This window comes from Mastomys coucha, unplaced genomic scaffold (genome assembly GCF_008632895.1).
Source record: "Mastomys coucha isolate ucsf_1 unplaced genomic scaffold, UCSF_Mcou_1 pScaffold16, whole genome shotgun sequence".
NCBI classification, from domain to species: Eukaryota; Metazoa; Chordata; class Mammalia; order Rodentia; family Muridae; genus Mastomys; species Mastomys coucha.
The window spans coordinates 24,621,878-24,644,742 of NW_022196898.1; the positions used below are offsets into that span (position 1 = coordinate 24,621,878).

At 38.4% G+C, this 22,865-nt stretch overlaps 1 protein-coding gene across 2 annotated transcripts in view; it reads right to left on the minus strand.

The window, feature by feature from the left end:
* The window catches only part of Wdr49 (WD repeat domain 49), a 191,284-nt gene that overhangs the window by 9,788 nt on the left and 158,631 nt on the right, over positions 1 to 22,865 (minus strand). The window contains exons 17-18 of one of the 2 annotated variants that reach the window (XM_031374103.1): positions 19,753 to 19,856; positions 16,577 to 16,723 (exon numbers count right to left, since the gene is read on the minus strand). In XM_031374103.1, the coding sequence (XP_031229963.1) occupies positions 16,577 to 16,723; positions 19,753 to 19,856 (251 nt within the window). Of the gene's footprint in view, positions 1 to 16,576; positions 16,724 to 19,752; positions 19,864 to 22,865 lie in introns of both variants that reach the window. The other variant, XM_031374104.1, reaches the window with a different exon arrangement.

The window sequence follows — 22,865 nt, forward strand, 5'->3', positions numbered from 1 at the left end:
AAAAAAAAAAAAGAAAGCACAATGAGAGGAAAACTCTTAGCTTTAAGTGCCTCCAAAAAGAAACTGGAGAGAACATGCAACAGCAATTTGAGATCACATCTGAAAACTCTAGAACAATAAGAAGCAAATTCATCTAAGAGGAGTCAAAGGCGGGAAATAATCAAACTCAGGGCTAAAATCAACCAAATGGAAAAAAAAAAGAACTATACAAAAGATCAACCAAACCAGGAACTGGTTCTTTGATAAAATCAACAAAATAGATAAACAATTAGCCAGACTAACTAGAGGGCACAGAGACAGTATCCTAATTAACAAGATCAGAAATAAAAAGGAAGACATAACAACAGAAACAGAGGAAATCTAAAAAATCATGAGATCCTACTACAAAAGCCTATACTCAACAAAACTGGAAAACATGGATTAAATGGACAATTTTCTAGACAGATACCAGATACCAAAGTTAAATCAAGATCAGATAAATGACCTAAACAGTCTCATATCTGCTAATGAAATAGAAAGAGTCATTAATAGTCTCCCAACCAAAAATAAAAATATAAAAAACCCTGGACCAGATAGGTTTAGTGCAGAGTTTTATCAGATCTTCAAAGAAGACCTAATACTAATACTCCTCCAACTATTCCACAAAATAGAAACAGAATGTTCTCTACCCAATTTCTTTTATGAAGCCACAATTACTCTCTACCTAAACTACAGAAAGACCTAATAAAGAAAGAAAACTCCAGACCAATTTTCCTTATGAATATCGATGCAAAAGTACTCAATAAAATTCTCTCAAACTGAATCCAAGAAGACATCAAAACGATCATCCATCATGATCAAGTAGGGTTCATACCACAGAGGCAGGGATGGTTCTATATACAGAAATCCATCAGCATAATTCACTATATAAATAAACTCAAAGAAAAAAAAACAAATGATCATCTCATTAGATACTGAGAAAACATTTGACAAAATCCAACACCCCTTCATGATAATAGTCTTGGAAAGGCCCATACCTAAATATAGTAAAAGCAATATACATCAAACCAGTAGCCAACATCAAACTAAATGGAGAGATACTTGAAGCAATCCCACTAAAATCAGGGACTAGACAAGGCTGCCTACTCTCTCCCTACCTATTCAATATTGTACTTAAAGACCTAGCCAGAGCAATTAGACAACAAAAGGAGGTCAAAGGGATACAAATTGGAAAGGTAGAAGTCAAATTATCACTATTTGTTGATGATATGATAGTATATTTAAGTGACCCCAAAAATTCCACTAGAGAGTTCCTAAATCTGATAAACAACTTCAGCAAAGTTTGTCAGCAGAGATGAAGTATGGAGCAGAGACTGAAGGAAGGATAATCCAGAGACTCCACACCTGGGAATCTTTCCCATGTTCAATCACCAAAACCAGACACTATTGTGAATGCCAGCAAGTGCTGGCTGACAGGAGCCTGATATAGCTGTCTCCTGAGAGGCTCTGCCAGTGCCCAACTAATACAGAAGTAAAGGCTTACAGACATCCATTGGACTGAGCACAGGCTCCTCAATGAAGGAGCTAAAGAAAGGACTCAAGGAGGGTTTGTAGCCCCTTAGGATGAAGAACAATATGAACTAACTAGTACTCTCAGAGCTCCCAAGGACTAAAACACCAACCAAAAGCACAGATGGTGGGACTCATGGCTCCAGCAGTGTATGTATAGCAAAGGATGGCCTAGTCGGTCATCAATAGGAGGAGAGGCTGTTGGTCTTATGAAGGTTCTATGCCCTTCATAGGCATATTCCTATGTAGGGAAATTCCAGGGCCAGGATGAGGGAGAAAGTGAGTTAGTGAGCAGGGATATTGGGAGGGAACAGGGTATTTTGATTTTCTTTTTTGTTGTTGTTGTTGTTGTTGTTCCAGAGGGGAAACCTGGAAAGGAGATAACAGTTGAAATGTAAACAAAGAAAATGTCTCATAATAAAAAAATATATAAAAAAAAAAAATAAAAAATAAGAGCGAACCAGTTAAATGAAATAGCAGAAAGAAATCTCTCAAGTTCTTTCTTCTCCCTTTGTTTCTTTCTTACTTTCTTTCTTTGTCCATAATTTGATGCTGCTAGAACCAAGAATGTGCTGGTGAGATTTTGTCTAACCTTCTCTTGTTAATTTTATTTAAATTTAAAGCATCACCCCTCATCTCAAACACACACACACACAGCTTGTATGGACACACGCATACACGCATGGCCATGCACACACAGTTTGTATACATACATAAATGCACACTTCACACACATATGTATACGTACATACACATACCTTCCACAGCTTGAATTCACTTGCATATGCATATATACACATATATATCACCTCCCTATGCACACAGCTTATATACACACAGACATATACAGCTTGTACACACACACATACACACGTAGGTACACCCACATAACACCCTACTCATACACACAGGTTGTACTACTTCTTTATGGATATGATGACAGAGATTGGTGATTTAAAGGTGAGGACTGAATAAGCTGATGTTTCCTGTTTTTGTTTTTGTTTTTGTTTTTGTTTTAATTTACTTAACAGCTATCAAGGGCTTGTAAAAAAAAAAAAAGCCCAGAACAAATTATTCTGTGTCGAAATAAGACAATTAAAATAATCAACACACAGTTTGACTGTCTGAATGACTAAACACATACATCTGCAATCATATCCTTATAAAACACTCTGATGTGCTTGTATCTGTAGCTTCAAAATAGAAAAAAAAAAGGAAGAGGCAATTTATTCCTATGGCTGGTGATACTGCACAGCAGAAGTGAGAGGAAATTGCACCACATATTCTGAGAAATAATTTTGGCCTCTTGTATAACTTTATCATTCAACAAATGCCTCCTGGAAGTACATTACTAAGGCAATGGGGCACTAACATGGATAACTCTTAGTCTTTTCTTTGAAGTGATTAAAAGCAGATGCTTCACTCATGCTGAGTACTTCATAAATGTCATAAATAATAGAATACAGTGCTAACAGAAAGCAGGGAACACAAGTTGTGCAGAAGTAAATAAAGAAATTATAAGAGCATGTAAAGATTAAGGTAAACCTTTAGGTACGATTTGATATGGTATTGAAATACAGACAAGATTTTGATTATTTATCATGAAGATGGTGATGGAAGATTGACAAAGATGAACAGAAATGTCAGCTAGAAAAAACAAAGGGTTTGCAAGTGCAGAGAAAACAAAAGCTTCTTTCTATGTGATGTGATAACTCAGTATGATAGAACAGAAATATAAAAATGAAAAACAACATGGGTTGAGGCTGAAGCTTGGCTGATGAGCATGTTAAATACCAAGACAAAGAGTACTGAAAAAAGAAAAAAGGAATGCTAAGCCACTTTATAATGTACTACTACTTTGGGCTGAGAAGATGACTCAATGGATAAAGGTCTTGCTTCACGGACATGGAGACCTGAGCTTGGCTCCCCAGAATGTCTGTAAAACCAAATGCAGCAGTGCATGTCTATAACTTTACTGTTCCTACAGTGAAAGGAGAAGTAGAGACAGAAGAAGACAGTTTGGTGCATTCCTTGACAAGGTGAAAAGAGGAAACCAACATTGGAGCTGTCCTCTGATCTCCACATGCTCAACATGTGCTGTCCTACACACACACACACACACACACACACACACACACACACACACACGCGCACACACACGCGCACACACACGCACACACGCACACACACAAACACACATGCACAGAGGGAGAGAGAGAGAAGAGAGAGAGACAGAGACAAAGACAGAGAGACAGAGACAGAGAGACAGACATGGACATAAACATACATGTGGACATATACGCACATGTACACACACAGACCCGACATCATCATATAATTCTCCCACAAATATTAAAAGTAAAATAAATCATGATAAATAGTATTAAAAAGCACAAAACAAAACACCAAATAAGTGAACAATAAAAGGCAAAACTCTCTTTATTAGTAGTACTAACATGGCTATAAGATTCAATCTCTTTCCTTTTCCATCTTTTAAACTGGATAACAACAAGAAAAATGAAGAAAAATTATTCTGGCAAACAAAGATCATTTTCATACAAACACACAGGGAAAGTGCAATCTGGAGTCTACAAAATATGAAAAACACAACCAAATAGCTGAGAGCTGAGACTGCAAAAGTTACACAAGAAAAAAATGTTAAAATGTGGAATCTAAGAAGGCAGAAGCAGCAAAAAATAGATAAATAAATAAATAAATAAATAAATAAATAAATAAAATAAAAAAAAACAAAAAAAATCATCAGGGAAGGGAGAGAAACTTTGCTCGTGATCAAATGGAGCAGGACTGCAATAGAAGAAAATAGTTATAAGAAAACACATGCAATTTTCTGAAATTGCTTCAGATTCTAAAAGAATGTTTAGCTTTACTCTAGTTAAATATATGAACATATGTTTCTATATGTGAGTCCATACATATTTTGACTAGACTGGAGCTTCCAGTTAGTTCCTAGGAATTTATTTTCAGTTTCAAGTAATAGCTCCTACCTTCTCTAGATAAATTAAGGAAATTTTACTTAGTCATTAGAAGACATAAAAGGAGTACTGAAGTTTCTGTTTTTATTTTATTGCACATTTTATTTATTTACATTTCAAATGTTATCCCCTTTCTTGGTTTCCCCTCTGGAAACCCCCCTCACTCTGCTTCTATGTGGGTGCTTCCCCACCCACCCATGCTCACCCGCCTCCCTGCCCTGGCATTCCCCTACACTGAGGATCTAAGAGAAGGAAAAATCTCCTCTTCCCAGTGGCCATCTTCCCCTAAGGTCTGAGCTCTGTGTATTTTGTAGTTGCTTTGGGCACTCCACACTGCCTTAAACCACATCCTACTCAATATAGGATCATGAAAGCTCTAGTTCCTTGATTCAGTTCAAATAAGTATATTGCTACGATTCTATTCTTTACCACAGAATGGTGGCAAGGGATTACAAAGACACAGGTGAATTTGTCATGCTCCCTATGGCTTGTGGCTGATATCTGTTGAATAATCCTAGGAAAGAAAGTTTGTGTTCATCAATTCCACAGCTTATCACAAAGTAAGTTTCCTGCATGACACCCACCTAGTAACCTGAAACACTGTCTTCAAGGCTACATAGCTTAAAATCTTAGAGGACAATTTACACAATTGTTAGCAACAGCCATTATTGCCCCATCGATCACGTAGACCTTTAAAGCATCTTGAAAGCTTCCCTTTATACTCTCAAAGAATGCAACTCTCTAAATAGGCACTGTGGTCTCACATGAAGTTATCTCTGAGATACTTATCAGTCTATTCTTCTACTAGAATTCTCAATGACCTCTGGATACAATCACCTTTCTTCTGCCCCCGACAAACATCAAGTTTACTTCTATGTCAATGGCGTTATGCTTCTGTGGATAGTCCTTAGACTATTCTGTCTCAATGTCTTTATGGATTCCATCTCTCTGAATTTTCCTGGGAGATCAGAGACTTGTGCTGTTTCCTCCCCAGTCAGGCCTCCTCTGGGTGCTTTGGGCATTGCTTTGCATAATTTGAGAACTAGAGGTGAAGGAACACTCCATTGCTTTATTTTTCTGCATAGCACTTGCTACTGTACATGCTTAGATTCTCTCTGCCTTATTTACTTACCATGTTAGTTTTCTCATTGTTGTGAAAAAAAAAAAACAGAGAAAACTTTAAGCAAGATATCATTAACTTTGATACACTGATTCCTTTGATCCTAAGCCTGTGGGAAGGGAGCATATGGTGGTTGGAACATGTGGCCTTTACTACTTCACAGTAGAAGAGCAGAGGGAAGGGAACAGGAACAAGAGAAAATTCTCAAAAACATTTTCCCAGTGACAAGCTTCCTCGCTTTCCTTTAAAGTTCTACCACCTCTCCCAAGTAGCTCTAACATCTGAGGGCCAAACATTCAGTACATGAGGAAAACACTTCATAGTCTAGCCACAGAACTTGTTTACTTATAAATTCAAATGGAGTCAAACCCTGGCTGACCTTGTCACACCTTATATCCTGGCACCCAGTACTGTCTTTGGTTAATGGAAAAAGATCAAATATTATATATTATGAGCTCTTGCTGCTCTTTCCTAGGACCTGAATTCAGTTCATAACACCCATGTTGTATAGTCTACAATTGCCTGGAATGCCAGCTCCAAAACATTCAGTGCCTCCTTCTGCCTTCTGAAGGCACCAATGAAGAAAGTTGTATCCATACACATAAGAATATATCTCAAAATAAAACCCTAATTTATCAGTCACCATTTGCATTCATTCTTTCCTACATGGAAAAACATGGCAGTAGCCCACTCATGACTTCATTTCATAGTTGACTGCCTGACAACCATTTCTATAATGACAACCACAAAGTATTTTTAAAGTGATGAAAATAATGTGCTGGTTGTGCAGTACTGAAAAATGTCTTCACTAAAATAACATGATGCCCTGACTTACAAATGACAGAGTTAGTTTATCTCCTGACCTCTCACATTGTTTTCCCCACTAACTGACAACTTGCTTAGATGAAATCAATAACAACATTCTCAAAGATTACCTGAAACATGGAAGTTGCTCTGTAAAGAGAAATAACAACAAACTGGATAATCTGTGGGTGTTTGGGTTTCTGAAAACCTTCTCCGTCACCAAGATTCCCAGCCACATCCTAAGTCATGCACACTATTCTAACTGCACAGTGTGGGTAATGGACATGAGAATTGCTTGAGCATCTTGATAAACTGCATCCTAACTCAACGAAGGGCAGAAACTGAGTCTCTGCCTCTCTAACTGTTATGCTCACCTGACGATGTCCTGTCAAATTACTGTTCAATTTCAGCATCTACTAGGTTACAATAAGCTGGAAATCTTGTAGGGTTAAGAAATTGTGGTCAGGATACATTATATGAGAGAAGATTGAGTTTTCAATTAAAAAAAATCAAAACAACAAGCTGGCTGCAAAATGTGATGACATGGTAAAGTAGCAATTTTCATGATTCTTAACAATGTTAATAGAGGCCATTATCTGTTTATCTTTTCAAATTATTTTTATTGCATTTTTATGTGTTTTGTGTGCATATATGTGTGTTTGTGTGGGCCCGTGCATGCACTCAACAATGTGCAAATGAAGGTCAGAGGACAAGTTATGGGAGTCAGTCGTCTGGTTCTACCATGTGGGTTCCAAGAATTGAACTTTGGTCATCAGGGTAAGCTTCAGTTGCCTTTTTCCACTGAACCCTCTCACCAGCCCAGAAAATCTTTTTCATATATTCAGATAACTTATAGACCTCCGAATGTATGTTTATGAATTTAATGATGGACTTACCTTGTTAAACAAAACTATAGAATACTGTAAAGTACTTATATATAAAACTAGATTTTGAATAAAGCCTGTATATATTTTTCATCTGTACTATAAGAGCCATAGAGAAAAATTTTGTGATTCTGTAGAAAATTATATTTTGTCATGAATACTCTTGCTGGTCATCGGGTTCAGGCTAAGCTTATTGGTCTTGGATTATTTTGTTTCTGGATTTGCAAGCAGAGTGACTTGAAAGTATAACCCAAAGACCCACTTGTTAGTGGTTCCTTTTCACCAGCGTATAGAACTGTTGGGAGATGGGACCTTCAGGAGGTAGAGTCTAGGGGAAGAAGTTAGGTCACCAGTAACTTGTATTAGAAGCAGATGTTGTGTTTCTTGTCCTTCATGACTTTCTTATTGTGTCTCACTAAGTAAGGTGACATTTTCTGCTACATGCTTCCAGCCTTGGTGTGATCCCTAGCTGTAGGTCCAGAGTACCAAAGCTAAGTAGTCATGAACTGAAACCACTGAACCCATACACTAAAATATTTTCTCTCTATTTTGAATATTATCAAATATTTATGACATCAACAAGCAGACTAGAGCAGGAGGTTGCTGGAGGATATATAACTTTCCTCTTAGGTAGAGATTTAAGTGACTTCCTTCCCTTCTTGGAGATAGCAGTTTTGGTAGCTGCATCTAAATCACATTAGAGCTGACTTCCCTATACAAATCATCATTACTAATTCTCAGTTTTTTCTTTGCTGTTAAGCTACAACCCTCTGAACTATCTCTTCCAGCTACTGTTTATCACCATCCCCAACACCCCCCAATGACAACACTAAGAACTAAATCCCAACAGCTCAGACACTGCCAGACTCTGTTTCAGTCATCTGAAACTACTGGCCTGCATCTGAAACATGTAGCTCAGCAAGTGTTGCAGGAGCTATACCAGCAAGGATTGCTGAAAGATCGCTTTTGAGATCTTACTTCACCATATCCAGAAGGCTTTTGGCTTCCTCTAGCTTGTTCAGTAGTAACTGATACTCATTCACCACCAATAAAACAGGGCCTGACATTGACAATGTTTACTTTCAGCTGAGATTGAGCTTCTGCAATGCAGAAATGGTTAAGAAACCCCATCAGTCTTTTGTGCCCCAGAAACAATCACAAAAGAGCCCCGCTGCTCTCACATTACTCAGATACAACTCTCTCTGTCCTTCTTCATTGTTTTCAAATATTCACAAATGACTTTTTCATTTGTGCCAAAGCACAGGACTTCTTCTTATACTCTGAGTTTGCCCTCCTTGGTGAGAATCCTCCCTGTAACAATAGCTGAAGTAAAATCATCCCTATAGTTATTGTAATATGTCTCAACAGAATGCAACAACAATAACAAAACCCACTTTGTTTGAGGTGTTCCTAATATAGCACATTCTCTACACTTCAAGTGTCACAGGTTCATGGAATCAGTGTAAATAGTTCTGGGAGTTTACTGAGAAGCCTGACCCTGTGCTAGCTTTAAACACTATGAATAAGGCATATGAAAGGGGTGTTTCCAGCTGTTTGAGAATACACTGGGAACAACTTGTAAGCTAAAGAGAGGAAGCACAAGATGTTTCGCATTGAAAAAGAAAGAGAATACAAAAAGATATTAAAAGCCCAATAGCCAGATGGAAAAGCTACCCAGGGATTAGGAATTGTTTGAAACTGTTCTCGGTTCCTAAGTAATAGTTTAGAACGCTGAAGATACCTGGCAAATGCCTTTTGTGGTACAATTTCCAAATAATCTTTGCTATTGTTTCCATGTTTTTCCATTTAGAAATGGAAATTCTTTTTAAGAATTATTTCTGCATAATTTACAGCAGGTAATGACTATGAGCCTAAAACCTCCCTATTTTCTCCAGAGTTCCATCTCTAAAGACCTGCTTGGCTTATAGTTTCATTTGAAATTAGATGAAAAACATAGCTGAACTTTAAATTAATTCTACAATATGTGTGTCTTGGCTTTTTTGCTCTTCAGTCACCATGATTTCTTTTTCCTTCCTACAAAGGCATAAATATATTTCTGGTAAAATAGTAAATAGCATATACAATGAGAAGTGTGATTAAGCAAGTACTTATGGGACTTAAGGTCCATCTCATGAGAAGGTACTCATGCCTGACACTCACCAGATGGCCAAGAACCTGCGACTTTATCAACCATTGACCTAGGAAAAATGGAATGCTACAGTATGCTAAAGGAACATAGCCAAACAATGACTCCTAACAACATTCTGCTATCCTCATAGATCAGTGACTTCCTTGGCTATCATCAGAGAAACATCTTCCTGTGTCAGAACATGGTCCAAGAATGGAGTCATGTGAGGAAAAATCTGAGTGTTTATTAGAAAACTTCAAGAAAACAAGGCAAAGGATCTTGTAACCTCAGTTTCTTCAAAAACATGGAATTGATCTTGTAATGTGCTTTTATACTCCTCCCAGGTGCAGCAGATAAGAGTGAGTTTAATTCAGATTATTCACTACAGCTGGTTATTTGTTTATATGCATCTGGAAATACATGCTTTTGCAATGTACAACTTGTCTTTAAGGTTATATGCAGCTTTAACTCATGAAAACTTCATTCATGTGGTCCTTCTTATCCCTCAGAGTATTAACTATCTGATGCTCAGAAAAAAAGTTGGCTATTGTGCAAGACTTTAGGCACACTCAGTTTTAGGTTCCCTTTTTCCTGGTCCTACCACCTATAGAGTAGCAAACTCTTCTGCAATGGATGGGAAGAAATACAGAGACCCACAGCAGGACAGAGTGTTGAAAGTGAGAAACTTTAAGATACTCTGTCCTAAATGGGATATCTCTATCAAATCCTTCTTCTGAACACTCAGGGAACTCTGTGGGAAAACAGATAAAAAAAAATTGTAAGAGCCAGTGAAAATGGAGGACCCCAGGGAAATAGTGCTTTCTAGAAACAGCAGGACAGATACACATATGAACTCACTGTTTGTGGCTTCATGCACAGGGTATATGCAGGTCTAACCCAGATGGGGTCTGAATGCGGAGACTAGAAACGGACACAAGCTTCCATCCCTAACTCAGAAGCTATCTCCAATTGATGACCATTCACAAAGGAAAAAAAATTAGTCTTCACAAGGCCATCCTTAAAGCAGTAAATTATGAAAAATCTAAGAGGTCATCCAGGCCAATAGAAAAATACAAATCTAGATCCCAAGACCCAAGATGGAAAACAACTACTTATAAGATGCTTCTCACAGAGAATCCAAATATTAGGGCCAAACTTCACACAGGTCTAGAAAGAGGATCCCTGACTCCACTGGTCTTAGTTATGGCTTTCAAGGTCTATCATGGGAAAGATGAAAAATCTTGAAAACAAAAATACCTAATGATGGTTAAGGCTAGTAACTGGCCAAAAGAAAGGCCTAGGCTCCCTGGCCTCCCAAAGCCCTAGAGCCATTGCATCTCTGTTTCAAATGTGTTCAGGGGGGGGGTCACTGGGCCCTGGCCTGTCTGAATCCTCATAAACCATCTGGACCGTATCCAAAGGTGTTGTCAAGAAAGGCATTGGGGTGTTGACTGTCCCGATACCCCTTCTGCATGAGGACATCAATCCCAGATCACCCTTAGTTGACCTCCTTGGTCAGGTCATGGATGGCATAAGGTGTCTGGGCTCCCCTGGTCTGACCCACAGGGAGCCTCGGGTGGTTATCACAGTAGAAGGAAAATCTATTTTCTTTCTTCTTGATGCTGGGGACACCTACTCAGTCCTACTACTCACTACTACTCTACTCAGTCCTGGTGGAATTTTAGGACCCCACCTCTCCTTCCCATTCCCCTATCGTCAGACTTTACCAACCTCAGCAAATCACACCAAATAAATCACCCAAGCTCAATACCCACTTTCTCTCCAAAGCCTCAGGGGACTTAAGTCTCTTATCTTTTACCTACTAGGAAAGCATCTTCTGTGCTTCACTTCTTCCCTCCTTTAATACCCCCATATTCTCTGTTTTTAAAAATAGAACCTATTCTTGGCTCAGGATCTCAATCTTATCAATTCAGCAGTAGTTCTTCTTCACCTTGTAGTACCAACCCTCTAAACTAGCCTCTTTACTACCCCTCAAAGATCTGGCATTTCTCTGTCATAAGCCTCAAAGACACTTTCTTTTCTATTCCTCTGGGTCCCCAGTCACAAAATATTCTTGCCTGTACATAGACAGGCTCAGAAACTCACCACACTCACATTTCTACCCAACTCACAGGGGACATGCTTTCCAGAGGTTCCAGGGAAGTCCATATTTATTTGGCCAGGCTCTGGCCTCTGACTTACTCTCTTTGCCTCTTCTAAAATCCAAGCCTATACAACAAGTAGCTGATCCTCTGTAGTCTGTCCCTGAAAATTAGCAAGGCAGACAACTCTAACTTATTAAACTTTCTGTACAGCTGGGGATATTGGGTCTCACCCTCTAAGATCCAAATGTCCACCCCTCAAATTACTTATATGGGATTAGCTATCACTCCAACTCACAAGACAATTATCCTAGAAAAAAAATCACTAACAGTCCCTACTACCAAGGAAAAAATTCTATCCTTCCTAGGTATAACTGACTTCTAACATTCCTTATTCTTTCTTTATCTCTTCTTGACTGCTTCCTATATAAGGTAACTCTTGGCATATCACATTGAACTGCTTCTTTTGCCATTATCAAGTCAGTTTGTAAATTTCAGCAGCCTATCCCCTTCCAGGCTCCAGCCATACATACATCTTCTAGACTTAACTCTTCCCTTCTCTCTGTTACTAAAAAGAAGGGATATGCTCTTGGGCTCATGGGTAACCAACTGGGACCTTCCTTTGTACCCATCACAAATTTATTAAAAATTAAACCATACTACCCAAGGATGGGCACCTTGTCTGTGCTCTCTGGCTACAAATGAACTTCTTATATAAAAATCAAAGAAGTTAACCTTAGAGTCACCAATCATTGTCTATTCCTTTCACCTCTTATACCATCTCCTAGCACACCAGGGTCTCTAAACACAGAGATCCCTCTTCACAAAGCATTAGTAGAGAATGTTACTCTTGCCTTTCAGCCATTCTCATGTCTCAATATTTCAAACTGACTCAAGTAACTGACTTGCCTCCCTTAAAGTATATACAGATCATTTGTTTCTGCCACCTACTATAGTCAGTTCCAAATTCTAGAGTCTGTCTCTCTAGCAGCTTCTTCCCACCACCTGCTTAGCCATTCATTTCTCCTCTCCTACTTAGTAAGGAACCTTTCTCTGGCCCCTGGAGCCTGCTACACTCTCTGTGTCCCCACCATGTGGTCTACTCTCTTGTTATTAAGATACTTGCTTCACTGCCTCTATTGGAACTCTCCAGGTTTCTTTCCTCCCCCCACTAGGAGCTTCCTGCTGAGCCCTAGGCCTTAAGTTTCCTTAAGCCTTTCTGGACATCTGTGACCTTGTCTCTCATGTCTCTCAATTCTGACTTGGAAGTCTCAGAGTTTCTCTGTGCCCTCCTAGACTTCCGTGGCTTTCAGTTCCCATTTAGAGCTCATAGAAACTCCCTCCAGCATAGTTCATTTTGCAATCAATTCTCTCTTCCTTCACTGACTCAGATTTAATTTAGAGCTTCACTCTGTTACCAGAAGCAGCTTGGCCTGAGTATAGTTCAAATGGCAAAAACTAGCATGCTTGATTTTCAATTATGGCAACTTCTGTCACTGCACAAACAAATGATTCAAAAAATCTTTTATATTCTAATTAAGGACACATGACACCCCAGATGGGAGGTAGGGGACATTGGTAAACTTTAATGTAGCATTCATCAAAGCTACCCAAAAGGCACAGTCAAAATAAATAGGGTACACAAACCACTCTCTTAAACCCGAGGTATAGACATTATAAAAATAAGTGGTCTAAAACTCCTCAAAGGTCCTCATATCCCTCATATCATTCCTTTTAGAAGATATTGACCTCACTTCTGGCCAAACCATTTCTTATTTTGGACCTTAACATTTGCATATCAGCTATTGAATAATGTTCTTCCTGACTACTTTGCAGAATGTCGGTTGTATGTCCCTCCTGGGTCAAATTCACAACCACCATTTGTGGCCTTGCCCATTGTCTTACTAGAGTCACTTCATCAACTGCTCTAACCCAACTATCTCTTCCATCCTTATCCCTCTCACATCTCTCTTTTTGGTATCACAGACTCCTTCTTTAATTCCTCAGGAACACACTTTGTGAACACACTGGAGTCTGCGACTGTAATGACACCTCAACCTGTACTCCCAAACATTCATAATGCCTTGATTCTCTGAAGCACTTAAGCTTATAATTGCCTACAGCATGGGTGGTCTGAGACCTCTGTCCTGATGTTCCTTTTCCAAAAACTAGAGGTGGTTCCCAGTGAGGAACCCTCGCCAAACTCTGTCCCCAGATTTTAGTAGTAGAGCATGATGAACAAGTGATGCAAGTGATTCAGGTCATACCCTTTCTAGCAGTCCTGGGAATAACTGCTGCCGTCACCAGTGGTACGGCAAAATGACGAATTTCTTAGCTATTTACCATTGGCTTTCCTCTCAGTTCATCCAGGATCTCCAATGGGCAGCTCAGACCATCCTTACCCTTCAAGGCCAGACAGACTCACTAGCTGCCATAGGGTTATAAAATCTCAGTGAGGATTAGATGTATTGAGAGTAGAGAGAGGTGGGCTTTGTCTCTTGCTTGGGGAGGAACATTGCTTCTATGTTAACCAATCTGGTATAGTAAAAGATAAGATCTAATACCTCCAGAAAGATCTCCAAAAAAATGTAAGAAATTGGAGACTTCCCTTCTTAACCTCCCTTCTTCCTCCTTTTCTTAATCCTACTAACCACACCCTGTCTCATATACTTTTTGTCCAGTTTCCTTCAACATCAGAACCAACAGCAAATGATTGTTAGTCTTGTAATCACTTGCTACTACAGCTTTTCCAGCCCCTAGCCACTGAGCCAGCGGCCTGCAACATCTGATTATATCCTGATGTTGAAGATCAAACTTTCCCCAGCAACTCAACACCCCTAATCAACAAGACGTAGTTTCATGATAAAGTTGCTCACCTTCCAGATCCCTATAATAAGAAACAAAACTAGGAGAGAATGTTAGCTTATTCAAGCTGACTCAAGGGACAGAGAAAGGATTCTCTTCCATTCCCTTTATAAACTTTGTATAGTTTTGTAAATCTTGTAAATCCTCAAAGCAGGAAAGTGGTCAGGCCCTGACCCAGGAGTTCCATTAGCCACACCCAACTCACCAACTTTCCTAATGGCCCTAACGGTCATTTTCTAATGGCTGCAACTGTCATTCCCAGCCCTAAGGTAGGAGAATGGCCAGGCCTTACCCTACAAGAAAAAAAAAAATATGACCAGTCCCTAAACAGGAAAGCCCACCAATCCCTGAACTTGCCAGAGAAACACACTAATCTGAGAGCAGGAAAAACAACCAATCCCTGAGCAACGCCAAGCTCAAGACTTGAAATCCTACCAGAACTGGAAAGCTCCATCCTGAAAATCTTACCCCCTAAGAAATACTATATATGTCTTGTCTACTGCTCATTTGACTGGTGTCTTCTGACCTGACCAGAGGCAGCTACCCTCTTGGGTTTTCCCCTCCCAATAAATCTCTTCTGGGTCTGTGGTTCATGCAAGAAGAAAAAGTATTCTCTATATTTGTTTTTAATGTGCATACAGTGAGCCTCTATGTGCATGTGTATAAGCACATGTGTGTTGGTGCATGTGTATGAGTGTGCATGTCCATAGGAGGCCCAAAGGTGCTATCAGGTGTTTTCCTCAGCCGTGCTCCACTTTATTTGTTGAGGCAGCATTTCTTGCTGAACTCAGAGATCACCATACAGGCAATTCTTGGTAGCCAGCTTCTCCTGAGGATTCTTTCTCACTGACTCCAATTCTTGGGTGCTAGGATTATAGGCTGAAACCATGGATCCTCATATGGATTCCGAAAATCCAAAATCTAGTTAATAGCAAATATTTTATCCTAGGACCCATCTTCCCAGCACACATATTCCTTGTTAAAGGTAAATCATCCTTATGAAAAATAAGAGAATGACAAATTTGAAGCCCCGTACAATGCAAATAAATAAATACTTCTAAGAGAAATGAAGAGAAAAAAACTAAGGAAAATAAGCAAACTATAATTGTATAAAAGAGAAAGTTTAAGAATGATCTAGCAAAGTGGTAGTAAGAGACTGGAAATGACAGTTGTTCTGGGTAAACCTGAAATTTGAAATAATGTAATATATGACCATTTGGTTCTCTTTTTCCACAGAGGACAAAGCAGAAAGAAAGAGCTTAAATGTCACCTGGTGTGACTTTAAGAAAACAACTCCCCCCTTCAAAGGTATTGTTCAAGAATGATATTGAACCCTATGTCAGACACTGGAAAAGTTTAGACACTGTGAGTCTCTGTTGACTGCCATGGAGCTCCGTCTGCTTTCAGTATTACAGGTTGCAAACACTGCATTTTCATCAATTATTTTAAATGAGATTCCCTACAGTGCCCATATGCTTTCTCAGTACCTCTCCCACTTTCAGGTTATGTTGCCAGAATTCCCACAAGGCTTCCTTTGTAGGAAAGATGTTTGCACAGATCTTACTTGTCAAATGCTCTCAAGCTGAAAAGGCTAGAATAGTCTGAAAAATAGAGCACACTTGTATATATGTTCTTTTGAAATCCTCAGAGATCATTCACTTGTATTTTTCAAGTTAAGCTTCCTTGTCCTCTCTCATTAGCCCTGCACTGCAGCTGGAGCCTCGGAGACAATGTACTTTAAGTAGCCTCTATTTATAGAGTCATGGGAAGAACAGAGCCAGATTGCCAGAGACTCTCCTCTAAATCTTTAGAATCTCATGATGTTTCTGTCTCTGGTAAATGAAGGTTATTTAGGGAAGACAGGTAGTCATCCATAGCAGATTTTTGCTGTTCAAGGCAGTCTCCTCTCAGAACAGTGACACAATAGAAATATGCATTTCATGTACTGCACCCCTTTAGCTTCTCTTCCTGAGAGCACAGAGCTGTGAATCTTGACAACCACAGCACTCTTTGTTTCATGGCAACCTACAAGGCAAATGTGTTATTTTCCTGGTAGTCTCCTTTTACTTCATTTTCACTTAGTTGAATCGTATGAAGAAAGAAAGGAGGTTGTAGGCAGACTGAAGACTTACTTTCAGAGAGCAAAGGAAGCTCTGGAATTTGGGGTTCATCCTCATCTGGTGCTTCTTTAAAGTATTTGTCAGGGTCTAGAAGAAATGCAGGTTTATTTACTTCAGGCAGCTCTTTCAGGGTTCTAAGTCTTAAGGACCTAAATGTACCTTCAAACAGAAAATTTAAGGAAAAGACAAGAGAGAAAGGACAATGTCATTAACTCTTTGAAACGAACTCATGCATCCCCAAATTCACTTTTTAAATGTTAACCTTCCTATTATCCACCTGGCACAGCTGCAGTGATCACTATATGTGAACCACTACTGCTCCTCAAAATAAACCCACGGGATCCTTTCTGATCAACGGGACAAAGAGGAACTCATGACTTCCTTTTTATTCGTTTTGTATTTTGTGTGTGTTCTACAATATTCCCTTACAAATAAGTATTCTATAGTTTCAGAAAGGCTTCAACCTCTCCTTTATCTCCAAGAAAATTATGTTCTTTATGAAATGGAATATACTTTTTCAGTTTTTCTTGAGCAAAAATACCTAAAATTTTGAATTGACAAGTAGTTTTTCTTTCCACTATAATATAAGCCAGAGAGTGTTTTATTTATTCTATGAAAACTGAAGGGTCTATGTAAGACACACATTAAAAGCAAAGTTTTGAACAAACTATAAAAAGTTATTGCCTCATGTAACAAGTGAGTAATAAAAAAGAAATTAATAAATGCTAAATCAAGACCCAGTTTTATATCTGTGGCTGTTAATCCTGTGGAGGCAAAAACTGTTATTTCCTATCATGAAGTACTTGGTCGCTAAGGCATGTCTGGCTCTTCTGTTTTATCACCCAGTAGAATTATCATTGAGAGAGCATATTAAACCATGGGTTAGCATGTACTACACCTGGATCCTGTTTTTTATTTTCAATCTGGAAGAAAAAGAGGATAATGGTGCTACAATTTACATTTTTAATATTTTCCATAATGCTGATAGTACTAGACCAGTGGACACTCTGAAAGTCAGGTTGCTACGCTAAGCAATTGTGACAATTTGTGTGGGTTCATTACAGTTTTAGCACCTCCCATTCCTCATCAATAATTTACCAAAGTTTAAACAATTGCTGAATTCTACACTATTTACCAACTACAAGTATGCTTACCTTATGAAGCCATGTTCTGAGTTAAAACAACTGGTACTAGTTAAAGTATTGTACATATAATATGACATAGATGCCAGGCCAAAATAAATGTATGGAATGGACATTGTCAACAACTTAACATGTACATTTTGAGAGTAGTTTCACAAAAATCCTACAGTCACTATATCTGCCTCATGAAAATTCAGCTATCAAATACAAGTTTAAGAAAAATTTCTAGTAAACAGTTTTATAGCTTCAGGAATAATCTTCATTTGTACTTCTAAGAAATATACTAATTTAATGTAACAATGATTCCATGTTTGAATTATCAATGTAATCATGTTCATCATGATCATGATCCTCATATATCATCATCATTTTGAAACAGGGCCTTTGTGGTGGTTTGAATATGCTTGGCCCATGGGAAGTGGCACTGTTTAAGAGGTATGGCCTTATAGGAGGAGGTGTAGTCTTATTAGAGGAAGTGAGTGACTGTGGAAGTGGGACTTTGACATCATATACATATATATACATATACATGTATATATATGTGTGTGTGTGTGTGTGTGTGTGTGTGTCTGTGTGCGCATGCGCACATGTGCACATGCACATGTGTGGTGCACTACTCTGGCCAGTGTGATACTCCTCCTGGTTTCCTGCAGATAGTCTTCTCCTAGCTGCCTCCAAAATGAGATGTAGAACTCTTGACTTCTCTAGCACCAAGTCTCCCTGCAAGGGGCCATGTTTCCCATAAAGATGATAATGGGACTGAACCTCTGAAACTGTAAGCCAGTCCCAATTCAACTTTTCCTTTTATAAGAGTTGCCTTGGTCTTGGTGTCTCCTATCAGCAATAAAACCCTAAGAGAGTCTTCTTATATTACCCAAAACAGTCTCAAATTCCTATGTTCAAATGACCAATCTTCACTTCCTAAATGCTAGGACTATAGATACATACCATTATTACAGGTTTTCAGTTACATTTTTCTGGTCATTCAAGATCTAAATGAGAATGATACCCTTTTTCATATGGATTTGAGATTCTTGGAAGAAAAATAATTATAAACTCATTTCATATTTTATATATATTCATACATATATATTATTTGTGGTCATGTGATGTTTGCATATATACATTCACTGTGTAATGTCTAAATCAATTTAAATGTATCTCCCCAAATGCTTCTTATAGTATAATGGAAATATTCCACAGTTATCCTGCTCTACAATACCCCATTGGAACTTCTTGCTTTTATCCAGCTCTATTGTCACTGTTGGTCAAGATTTCCCCATTCCTCCTCCTTATACTCCTCCTCCTCCTCCTCCTCCTGTTCTCAACTTTCATGAGATCAACATTTTTAGATCCTTATCTAATTGGACTGGTGGGTAATTCTCACTGTCAGTGAGTCTGGATTCATAGTGAACACACCTCTGGAAAAGTTAGTAGATTGTTTCTAAAGAGGTTTGAATAGTGAGGGAAGACCCACTCTGAACATAGGTGGCAGCACTCCATAGGCTATGATTCCAGACTGAATGAAAGAGTGAAAGGAGAAATCCTGCTTAGTAACAGGACTCCTTTTGCCCTCTCTGCTTCCTTTCCTATGGACACAATGAGCCACAATGTAATTCAAGTGATCAGGCTTGTAAGTGCTAGGTGCTTTAACCACTGAGCCATCTCTCATTTGTCCCCTATTTGTTTTTTGTTTGTTTGGTTTGGTTTGGTTTGGTTTGGTTTGCTTTGGTTTGGTTATTTTTGAAGTTAGTGGAAAGTATTTCAATTCTGGTGTTACCCTTATTTTTGTAACTGTAGGAAGTACCTTATACAGGTTTTCTGGTTTAAATGGCTTAGACCTTACAGCTATATAATGTATGCCATAAACCAAGCATAACATTTAATAAGCCCAAGATTTACCCTCCTCTTTCATTAAATGAAGATAATAGAACCGTACTTTGTATTTATTATGAAAAGTGAATATTCTTGCTAGATAACAGAGCTCTTTGTTTTATTCAAATTATTTTATAAAATATTGTTCTATAGTCAATAGCAATTACTTACTGGTTGATTTTTGTACAATTTCACCATAGCAAGGCTTAAGTGTTTTTTTCTTAAAGATATTTCTCCTCTTATGTTTCAGGCTGAAATTCATTTCTTCTGATGATCTGGTATGGGAAGAAAATAATTCATGATAAAATGTAACAATAATTGTAAGAATGGACAGATACTTTCTGACATGGCAATAAATCTTACTTTTACAAAAGGCATGTTTATTTTTGTGTTTGTACGTCATGACAATAATACTAGCTTAAACCATTGAAGCCATGCTTTTGAATAAAATGCCAGCTACCCAAGTGATAGCATAGAAGAAAGAGAGAATACAAAGGTATAGTTCAGAGAAGACTGTCAGATGCAAAGTCATGGGAAAATAATACAAAAGAAAATTCCACAAAAACAAATTCACACTTTCCTTGTCTTGTGCTTAGGTGTATGACCCACAGAGGGTGAGCATTGCCATCTGCCAGCATCTCTTAAACCATGGCTCTTTTCTTAGAGTACCCAAAAGCCAAAAACGATGAGTAATTCTAAACCTCTGTGTGGATCTATAAGAGAACTTGAGAAGAGCTGGAATGCACACAAAATCTCCTACCAATGAAACATGGGGGACTACGGTGTACCTAATCTTGGTTATCAACTTGACTGAATTTGTAATGTACTAAAACCCAAGCAGCTGGCACATCTGTGAAAGATTTCATTCACTGGATCATTTAATATGGGAAAACCTACCCAAAATCTGGACCATACATTCTAGTGAGAGCCTACATAAAATGACACAGAAGAAGGAGGCATTTATATTTTGCCTCTTTGCCCCCACTTTCAATGCTTAATCTGTCTATTCTGTTTATAAAACATTCCTTTACTGGTGTTAGACCTATTTCTTTGGGTTCTCAGTGTTGATTAAAGATCAGAAGCTCTCTAGGAAATCTATAGGACTCCATCATCAGACTGGGACTGCTGAGATATCTAATCTCATGATCTTTACTGGATTTTTAGACATTCTGCAGGACAACAGTCATTGTTGGACTAACCAGACCATAGTTTGTAAGTACTCTAATAAATCATACACACACACACACACACATACACACACACAGATACACACATGTACACACATACACACACACACACACACACACAGAGAGAGAGAGAGAGAGAGAGAGAGAGAAATTAGTTCTGTTCCTTTATAGAACTCTGAATAATACATGAAAGGAAATCTGTTATACTTCTGTAGAACCTACCAGAGAAAAGAAAATGATCTCAGATACTTAAGAATCACTATCATAGATGTCTAGCTTAACAAATAAAATTTCTATTTACAAAAGTCACTAGGGATGTATAAGGAGCATCAGACCTGAAAATATTCATCTTGCTCAAGTCATGTGGAATAATGGGAGCTTTCTGACTTCCCACTTTCCTGAATCCCTTTCCCATATTGCCTGACCTTTAATGATCACCACTCTCCAATTTACTAATATTTATTCCCAATCTGTTGCAGATTTTGTAACAATGGAATCAGGTAATTCTTAAAACTGCAGTCTCAATTTTCTTTCTATATAATGTTGCTTTGTGGCTGTTTTTTTTTTTTTGAGGGAACTGTTTAAGTGTTTGTGTGTGTGTGTGTGTGTGTGTGTGTGTGTGTGTGTGTGTGTGTGTGTGTGTGTGTGTGTGCATTCATGCAAATGGATGTTAAAGAATAGGGAGTGTCAGATCCCTTGGAGCTCTTGGTCCAGGTGGATGGTTTTAGGTTTATAAAAAGTCATAATAATGGTCCAGAATACAGGGACAATCCTTACTCATTTTTTCCTCTCTTGGAAACCTTACTTACTACATTTTAAGAAAGCAATATTAGGAGCTGGAGAGCTCATGAAGAAGACCACTGTTCAGTTTCTCACTCTTACGTGCCAGCTCACTACTGCCAAGTCAACAAACAAACCTACAAGCCAAACAACACAAACAAACTCAGGAAAAGTGGCTATCAGTGGTTCTTATTAGTACACCGAAGTAGCTGCTGGCCTCCAGGATTTCTCAGCACCCCATCTACCTGTGGCTCTTCTCAGCTCTTGCCAGTTTGTCCCCTTCCCTAAAGTTCTACCTCTCATGGACTTCCTTTCCTCCAAGTTCTCATTACTATATATTTTTCTTCTGATTCTTTCCCTTTCTTGCCACTCTCTTTCTTGCCCCTGGGTCTTTGTTTCTCGTTCTCCTTCCTCTGTTCCCTTCATAGTCTTTCTTGTTCCTTCCATTGATCTTATTCAGTATACTACTTGTATTCTCTGCTCTTGACTTTTCCAGAGGCCTATGGTTGTACTCTCCTTCTCTTTTATCTAAAATAAAAACTTTCCTCTCAACCATACCTTGGAGTGGTCATGTTCTCACTTTATCACCTGTAACTCTGGTACTAGGCAATCTGATGCTTCCTGGTCTCCAATGGCTGCTCCAAGTAAATGGTGCACATGAACTTATAAAACCACACATATACACTTACACATAAAGTTAATACATTTTAAGAAATTATTCTTTTAAAAGTCAATATCAATGCCTGATTATTAACTAAATTCTAAATTTTATTAGTACTATGCATACTGTTGTTATTCTTAGTGTCTATTTTCTGTAGTGTCAAAATTCTGTTTAAGTATCTGAATTCTGAGCCTTATCTAGCCTATAACATCACAACCTTGACAGTTTTGAGGAGCACTTGTCATACTTTTAGTATATTATCCCTTAACTCGGACCTGTATGACATTTTTCATTCAGTTACACTGGACTTGTTGGTCATCGGGAGCAAGGTAACCAAGGTGAAGCATTGTCTTGATTACTGTCAGAGAAACACTAGCACCTAATTGATATTAACCTTCATAACCTTGATAATATTATATTGTCAAGTTCACACTAATAACAAGTTTACCGTAGTCACTGACATTTACTTTTTCTTTAGAAGATGTTTCCATAATTTAGGTGAGGTGAGGAGAAAAGATAGACCCTGTTCTTGAGTGTCCATGTGTCTGTGAAAGATATATTTGGAATCATACATTTTGGAATCATACATTTTCTAAGAGAGGCTTTGTATAATACCCAAAATTAATCTGCAAAATCCATCTGCTCAGGAACCAGGT